Here is a 9,113-nt window from a genome sequence, read left to right on the forward strand (position 1 = left end):
TTGAGACTCTGACAGACATATACCGTGCCAGTGGGGTGCAATCGATGTGCGCGAAGGGTGCTAACGGAGCTAGTAACAATCAACTTTTGCTTTGGGGCTGATGGGCAACAAGCTTGCCGTGTGTGGATGATGGTCGGATGGATTTTAATGAATTGAACTGAAGCGGGAACTGAGTCGAGGCGACTTTATAGACTGGCGTTGTGCTTGCTGCCAGCGTCCCAGCCAAAGTGTCGCCCATACCGAATACCCGTAATTGCTCATCTTGGTAACCTCACCCATTTACCGTTCACCACTCACTACTCAGCTGAGATTCCCACTTCCTTTGCCTTTCTCCCTTTCCACCATCATACCCATCTTCTTGAACTCATTGGTCCCTTTCTTTTTGGTTCTGTGTATGTCTTGTGCCTTGCGTCTTCTTCTCACCTTTCGCATCCTTCCTCGCTGAGTCGCGTGTCTCGCCCTTTTTCTCGCCCGCGTGCACGGAAAGAACATATCCCCTTGCGTCTACACACCACCGACGGGACCTTTCTTACCCTCCGGAGTTTCTGCAATTGATGGAGAACCCGCCATGAGGACGTTCTGTCTCCAAGGCCACCAGAAACTCTGGGCTGCGGCGTCTCGAGGGCAATTGGCCTCCCGGGCATAATGGAACACCGTCAAGAGCACATTGCCACGGTACAGATCCCTGTTCTGTCATAAAATCTTCTGATCACGCTTCTGACTACATATCTAGCTCTGTGCCGTAGGCACTGTTGGTATTGCAGCTGCAGGACTGGCTCTAGGGACATTGGATGGAGATTCATTCCTCATCAAGCCTGGCAAGAGGAAGTCTCCTGGACCCAATGCCACTACACGCTCACCGATATCTCCTAATCTACCATTCTCCGCGCATCCTCCAACATCCCAACCCGTGAATTCTTCTCCAACCTTACCAGAGAGGCTCGAACGTCGGCTGTCAACATCTATCCTGCGAAGGAAGACTGTCCAGTCCAACACGGCCCCCCCCGACCGCACTGTCACTGAGTCTCGGGAAAGTTCTATGAGCAGGCATGGCATATTAAGAACATGGACGTCAGATCGAGACTCGTCAACGGAAAGGAAAGAGCCTAGACCTGGATCGTCCTGGGCCAGACGAATATCTAGTATTTCTCGTCGAAACCACGACAGCCCTGCCTCGTCTTCCTCTAGGGTAGATGAATCCTCGAGTGCTTCTCGGCCCTCCTTTACTGACCTGGAGCAACCCAATAGACTGGTCAAACGTTCGTCCTCTAAACGAATTGCGAATCACGGCCGTGAAGCTGCTGCCCTATTGAAACGACCAGCCACTAGCCATCAGAGGTCTGCAACGCTCTCTGGTCTTCCTTATACGCGGCCACTTACCCGGGAATTTAATTTGGCTGTCGATTCACCAGGATGCACATCTCAGAAACCCAGCTGGCGACCTTTCTTTGACTCGGGCTCTGTGAGAAAGCGATATTCTTCTGGAGTCTACCGTGAGCCTTCTGCCCGGACGATCTCGACAGCCCAAAGCCGGACCCCGACCCTTCTGATGGGTGGTTTGGTCGAACCTCGAAAATCTCCCGATATGGATGAGGGTCGATCTTCCCCCCTTTTCGAGACCCCTGTAGCACCGACCACCACTCGAAGGCACAAAATCCGTCGGACTTTGAGTTCGGTGCGGAGAGGAATTCCTCAACGACATTTTACTGATCCCATAGTTCGAGTGAACAAAGACGAAGCTTACGGCGGTATGGTTCCGTCGACGACATTTCCCCATCTGTCACCAATGTCGAATATTTCTGCGTTTGACGCTGACCTGCCCGATGGGACCCCAGTGTTTACTTCAAGTCCTCCTTCGTATGGTCCTCCTCAACACCGCTTTACCGTACCCAAACGGGTATCGGTTGCTCCTTCGGATCCAACAACGGCAAGCTCTGACAACGACACCCGTGTGTTTACTGACGATGATTCGATGGATTTTCACAGTGATACTGCATACGACTCACTAGCTACTCGAGCCACAGCCAGTAGTCATTCAGCGTTCCGTCCACCTAAAGTCGAGACGATATTTGACGAGAGACATGCTGACCAGCAACCTCCTGAGACATCTGGGTTAGAAGATCTGATGCAAAGAACCACCTTTGATGATTTTGGTTTGAGCCCAAGAGGTGGGGTTGGACAATCTTCGAATGTTGGCATCGGTATTAGCAGTATTGGAGAAGACGACAAGTTGCGAAACGTCAGCCCTGATCAGGCGTCTACTCCGGTCAAAGGTCTCCGGGGGGATATGGAGGATCTTGTGTCGACCCCAGTGCCCAAGAAGGTCTCTCGTAATGGGCCCATTCTGTCTTCTTCCCCTTCCCTCTGTCCATTTCCTCCGCCTCATCATGAAGCGCCGGAGCTGCCTCAGATGATGGATCTTGATGATGATGACGATGACATCGACTGGTCACCAAAATCCACCGCTGATAGTGATCAAGCACCACCGAAGGCCACGTCTTCCAGTGAAGTGCAAATTCGGTTTGATCACTTACCCGAAGACGAATTTGATGAACAAAGATCGAACAAGAGGTCCTCGATTTTCGATTGGTCTGAACATCACAAATTTGGGAGCGACCAGTCCAATGGAGTAAGCCCTCGACCGAAGACTGTACATGGTAAACACGGCAACGATGTCGGAAGGAGCCGTCCTTCTGGACGCAAAAGCAACGCAGCGACGCATCTTCGCAGTCAGAGTGTCCCGGTCAATCGAGACAGTGTGACGGAAAATGATCTACCGTCGTCAGCCACGAAATTTGGGACCTGGGCTCTCGGTAGCAAACCAGTGAGCGAGGAATGGAGTGATGATTTCGAATTTGATGATGTCGACGAGAATGAAGAAATGATGATGGAGAGTGTAAACAATGAAAAGGGGAGAAAGCGGGAGTCAATCCGCAGTGTCAAAGTTCCGCAGTCAATCATGGATCGTCAGCAAAGCGTTCACATTCAATTTGGCCAAGTCAGAGACTTTATGCTCCTTGTTGAAGAACTCAAGAGACTCCGAGTGCGTGGTGCCAATCTTGGTTTGCTAGAAAGTCACTCAAGACAACTGTGGGAGGATGCAGAAAGCATCATTGATTTGGCAGCTGTCAACGAGGATGATGAGGGTTTACCGCGTCCATCTTCGCCAGCACCGGCTGACATTTTCGGCGACGAAACTCCACCAAAACGCGTTGCTGAGGAAGAAGAAGCTGGGAAACCTGGTTTGGGTCGAACCATTAATCGACGTTCGATTTCAAGTCCTAGAACACCCCCTTATGGACGACCTCGTGGTGAGAGTCTACAAACCAAGTCATTTCTCCAAACCATTCATCAAAATCGAAATGGACTAGAGTCTTCACCGACCAATCACAACACCCTTTCCCGTGAAAAATTGCCCTTTGACACACAAGACCTCAGAGATCTGGTGGTGAGAGCGGGCGTAATCACAAGAGCATTAAAAGAGACTGTACGAAAAGCGGAAGGAGTGTCTTTAAGTCCAGAAAGACCCACCCACAAATTTCAAGATCCTGTGTTCCGGCAGATATTCGATCCCCCGGACTCGTCACCCGCCTCACCATTGAGAAAACCCGGACTACCGAAAAGTCGAAGTGCTAACAGCTACCTGGATGGAGCTGGCACCAGCAATGGTCATGATATTTCACAACCATTGAATTTCACCAAGGTGGTCGAGGCGAATTGAAGATGGCATGAGATTGAATCTTGTTTTCATTTGTCCAAGAAACTGTACAGTACGATGGAACGGCGTTATGAACCAAAACCTCGGGTTATTCAAGAGCGTTGCATGGGATGGCGTAACTCGTTTCAGCATTTTCTGGATGGGGTTGGGGCATTGGAAAAAGCAAAATGGAAGAGCCGGAAGAGCAAGAAGAGCCTTGTGATACTGGAAAATGCACGGCCACTGCAAATCGTTTTACGATTGTCATGGAGGAGTTTTATGATGGAGGCCTCTTTTGTCTCCCTTTTTGGTCCTGTACACAACACCCACATACACACACACACACACACACGGAAAGAAGCCTTCCACCAAAAAAAGCCGTTGCAGCAACGATCGAAAATATTAGCATGAGACCTTTTTGGGGTCATGAATGGTTGAATCCGTTTGACTGGCAAGTAAGTTGGAATTGGAGACTTCCATGGTTTGTGTTTTGCCATTCGATTGTGATGTGATAGCTGGTTAGCCCGTGGATATTGCCGTAGAAACAATGATATCCATGAGAATGGGTGCAAATCAACCAAGTATCTGTATCTGGAGAGAACCGATGTTGGCCACTGCCCAATTTACCCAGCTTTGCACGTGACCGACTTTCAACCTTATTCAACTTCAACTTCCACCGCAGCCACAACTCTTCAGCTTCAACAACCATTTCACCGACTATACTCACCTCAAACTACGCCCTGGTCATTCCATGACGATACCCGCAGCTGCATTTCCATCTTGACAAGCTCCTCGTCCTCACCAAACATTGTGCCCCGACTTGAGGCACATCTCTCACTTCTCATACCTCATCTCATCCGCACTTCGAACATTCATAATCCATCCATAACCTCAAAAAGTAAGATGTTAGCCCGCGTCCCTCGCCTCGGCCGTGCCTCGCACTCCCTCCTCTCCTCGTCTCGCGGTTCATCGTCAATCCAGTCCCGCACACCGCTCCGTTGGGCGAGCGCGCACTCTGCTTCTCACGATGCGAAGCACGATGACCACGGCCACGGAGGCCATGAAGATCACTTTGACCCCCCTGGTGGCTGGCTCTGGGGTCAACGGCCTGGAGAAAAATACGAGAAGGAAGGATGGGAGCCCTTTGCCTGGATCTTTGTCGGAAGTTGGGTTGTGGCCATTGCCGCTTATACAATGAAAGAAGATACTTCGTATGTTTCCCCCTGTCCTTCTTAATATATTTGCTCCGCAAGGGGAGATATTGCTCCGGTCCCATGCAGGGCATGTCATGGGGCCTTTTATTGCGTTTGCAGTGGCATGAGAAGAGTTGGCGACATCAGCAGCGAAACACCATGATTTACGGACACCAACTAACATCAGCCTTCAGGATACAAACGTGGGCACTAGAAGAAGCCAGACGACGACTCGAGAAAGAGGGCTTTTATGACGACTCGAAATAGAGTTCTAGTTCCCCTTCCTACCCTGTCCCGCCAGACCTTCCCTTTCACGAAGGCGCGTACCAAATATCACCCATTCCGTGATGGAACGGAGCCGGACATATGGCATGGGGATGAATCTCTTTTTCGAACGTTTGGGTCTTGTCACTTTACGACACTGCTTTTGTACGTGTTTTGCCTTTGCTGTCTCCCCTTGTTTGATCGGCATTTCGCATTATCGAATTGAATTTCCCAGAGAGGAAGAAGGACTATCTATTAGAGCAGGACTCCATCCAACGACTGAGCCTTTCTTGCTCGAGTGGATGGAGAGGAAATCAAGGAAAGAAGAGAGCAAGGAATGGGAAGCAAATTCCCCCATGAGGCGTTGCACGCCGATCAGTTGGCTAGTTGCTCTGTACATACCTAGGAACCGTTTGTCCCGAAGCAAATGCGGTTGAGAATGAAAACCGGCTCACGACCGCCCGATTTTCCCCTGGCGATCCAATTTCATTTTATTTCTAGTATCTATCTATCTGTGTGTTCATGTTTACGTGAAGGTCTAGATGGTACTGTCTTTTTGGCTCGTTAGGTTCTCGACGTTCGTAGCTCGTTGGAGGATTTTGAAGGCGAACATGTCTATTGTAGTTTCATGTCCAATGCCATTGTTGAATGTCTTCTAGTTAACGATGCATTCAGCTCCTGTTCAGTTTTGCCGTTGTTAGAGGATATCTAATGGTATTATATCAGCCAGCCACTCAGACATCCCCCTCCCATGTGGAATTTTGGTGATCAATGCCGGTGTGAATCACAGCGCGACCTGTCCGCCTTTTAAAAATCCTGTCCCTTCCATTCTTATTTCATATCTCGTTTTGATGTTTCACAACTGCAAGCAATGCTTTTCCCGGCCTTTGTTCATATCATCTCCTCATGATGATTTACTTCAAGAACACATCGACTCCAACTTCGTTATTCCAACCAGCATCCAATCCCATCTTGTTCCAGGCAGTGTCGACATCAATTTCGAGAACTCCACTCTCATCAGGGGCGCCATCTGTATTGAATTTCACCAGGGACTGTGGAACAGGTTTTCCCTGGATAAGGACCATGACATCTTCAACTTTTCGAGAACTTGATTGAACATCCGCAAGCCAAATACCGAGCACGCCAAGCGACTTCAATTGGATATGGATTTTCAGTCGAGACCCTGATTGTGCTTGTGCGTCGGACTTGGGTTCGGCGAAGTTGAAACTCGATTCAACAATGGCGCATGCGCCGGTGAATTTACCAAGGAGGCCAATGACCGCCAGGTCGAGGCTGGGATTAGATTTGGAAAGATGGAAAGTGTGTACTGGTAGAGCTGACCAGACGTCGTACCCGCGTATGGGAAGGGTGCATTGAAGCAGACTGTCTGGCCGGATGGGATCGGAGGGGTGGATGGGTGAAGTGATACGTTGAGACATGTGTGAGCGAACGATCCATTTCTGTTTCGAAATTCCCGAGCTGTTTGTCGTTGAAGCAGGCGCATTCACTCCAGGAAATTTTGTGATGGGTAGTATAAAGCTGATCTCTGACTCTGCAATGTTGAAAACACCAAGCATCCCGGTCCCCACGTCCGATTTACCATCGTAGACTCCGATCTTGAGCACGCCTCTTTCGTCGTATTTGTCATACACGCCCATCGTCTTGCCAATGCCGCTGGGACGAAGAATGACTGTCTGTCCTCTCGGGTTCAGAGCAGTCATTTGACGGATCAAATCTACGTCATGTTCGCCTGGAGTGTCGGTGATATAAATCGGTCCACCTGATAAGCAGCGCGCAGCGGCGTGGAACCCACTATAGGGATGGCTTGATTGAAACATGTCCCAGTCCGGTAAAACATTGAGGTGCTGTACGAAGAGGGCATTATGAGCATTGACGAAGACATGCCATGTGTGCGAGGTGGGCACGTCAGGAAAAAAGTCATCACTATTTCGAAGCAGAATTCTAGGAGTCGTTGTCGGAAGAAAGCTGTGAAAGAGGATCTGGGGTATCATCGACATGCAGGAGATGCTTTTTCCTGTAAGATGGCGTAGGTGGGCTTGAGTCCAGGCTGATTGGTAAGTGTTGGTGAGTGATTGTCGATGAGGTGTATCGGCGAGGAGGTCGAGCGCGAATTGCACGTCGGTTTTCACACCAGTCACGCCGGCGTTGGATAGGAATCGATAGAAGTCATCGTACAGTTTGTGAATATCATCTGGATGGATGGCAAGTTTTCGACCCGCCATCGGAGTTCCGTCACGAAACTTGACTTCAACGGTTTTGTAGGTCTTTGCAATTTCGCCTTCGGGAGAGATACATCCCCAGTAGCCCATCAAGGCATGCCAAACTGCAATGTCACGGATTGACGGGTATGATTCGCGGATTTTGGTAACAGTTACTTTCAGACCATCCGGGAAGCCGAGAGGGTTTGCTTCAAACGCTTTCCAGCCGCGGTGAAATTGGTTTGTTTCTCCCTGAGTCCCATCGAGTGATTGCCAGTTGTCATCAATGATGAGCGTTCCGATACGAATATCGTGTTTGGCAAGAGAATCCAATCCCGCCATGACCTTGTCGGCGTTGAGATCTTGCCCAAGGGAGTTCCATGTACAGTAGGCGAGGCTGTCATACCAGGATTCTAACCATTGTGGAGTCAGCGTAGGATCGTCCGGTGAACTTGAATCTTTGGTGTCGTTGACGAGGACCGTATCTGAGTCAACGGATTCGGCTCTGATGTGTTTTGGTAATTGTTCGAGTTGTTCGACCACCTGCTGGTATGCAGCAGACTGGCGGACTAACTTGCGCGCCTCGTACATGACAGCGGCATTGGCAATTTCGAATTTCCACGCCGAGGCGGCGAGAACTCTGAACTTGCGATGTTTCCTGGAATCATTCCTGGCCTCTACCACGATTTCACCGTGGCTGTTTGACGTGAACTGGGTGAGGACTTCATCGATTCCGTTAACGGCAAGCAAGACGACGTGCAGGCCATCGGTTCGTAAGAAGGACAGTAACACGGCCGGCTCAGATAAGTGTAGTTGACTTTCGCCGTGTCGAGGCGCAAACCATGCCTCCCATATTCTCACCAAAGCAAACCATCTGCTAGTTTGTGTTACGCGACCCAGGACGAGAGATTCGAATTGAGCATTTCCTTCTTCAGGGGCGTGGATGGAGTGGGCGGATTCAATCGTGTATAGTCGTGCTTCAGGCGCATCACTTGCAGTTTTCCTGGCTATCCAACCTTTCTCGATTTCGGCAGGGAACGCTCCGAGGAAGTTGGGATCGATAGGGGGTTGGAGGATGAGTTCACCATCTTTGATGCCAAAATTATGATACACCCACGTCCATTCCGAGTTCGGGTCTACTCGGTATCGAACGGTGAAAGGAACCCGCCGACCCTTATATGTCTTATCAGGGGATACGTACGGGCTGCCAAGTTCTCCAGAAAAGGTGTAACGGTACGTTGAAGTCTGACTATCGTCGTAAAGTACTGCTGGAGTGTGGTCGACGAGTGTAAGGTCGAGAGCCCGCCATGGAGACCTGCTTCCAGAGTAGCTGCCGTGATCGTACCATATCGACACTTCCCACGGCCTCTCGGGTAATGATTTGGAAGACTCTAATACAACTGTGAAGTTGAACTATGATGGGTTAATCAGGATGAACAAAGAAAGTATTTGTCCGGACGGTATATCTCAGACTGGGGGGAGAGGGATTTTGATCAGACAAACAATTTTTATTTTATCTTTTTCCATGACGTTCGCCGGCGCTAGAAATATTGGAGACGAGGCTCGGGGACTTACTTTCTCTCGAGTAGGAGATATCACCGTGACTTGGGCAAGAGGAGGGTATGTGGCGAGTTTGGCAAAGAGAGCCATTTGGGCAGGACGATAGAACTTTACCTGGGTGGGTTTGGGAGGAGGATCGTGAGAGGGGGAGAGAGGAATGGAAGACCTGGAGGGCGACAT

General features: G+C 49.9%; 2 protein-coding genes across 2 annotated transcripts; one reads left to right on the top strand and one right to left on the bottom strand.

The window, feature by feature from the left end:
* Positions 1-645: 645 nt before the first annotated feature.
* Positions 646-3,721, top strand: Z518_04663 (uncharacterized protein; the record flags this gene model as incomplete). Its single annotated transcript, XM_013418369.1, has 2 exons — positions 646-675; positions 734-3,721. The coding sequence occupies 2 exons, from the start codon at positions 646-648 to the stop codon at positions 3,719-3,721; spliced, it is 3,018 nt and encodes a 1,005-aa protein (XP_013273823.1).
* A 2,347-nt stretch (positions 3,722-6,068) lies between these two features.
* Positions 6,069-9,113, bottom strand: Z518_04664 (uncharacterized protein; the record flags this gene model as incomplete). Its single annotated transcript, XM_013418370.1, has 2 exons — positions 6,069-8,786; positions 8,949-9,113. The coding sequence occupies 2 exons, from the start codon at positions 9,111-9,113 to the stop codon at positions 6,069-6,071; spliced, it is 2,883 nt and encodes a 960-aa protein (XP_013273824.1).

This window comes from Rhinocladiella mackenziei (assembly GCF_000835555.1).
Source record: "Rhinocladiella mackenziei CBS 650.93 unplaced genomic scaffold supercont1.3, whole genome shotgun sequence".
NCBI classification, from domain to species: Eukaryota; Fungi; Ascomycota; class Eurotiomycetes; order Chaetothyriales; family Herpotrichiellaceae; genus Rhinocladiella; species Rhinocladiella mackenziei.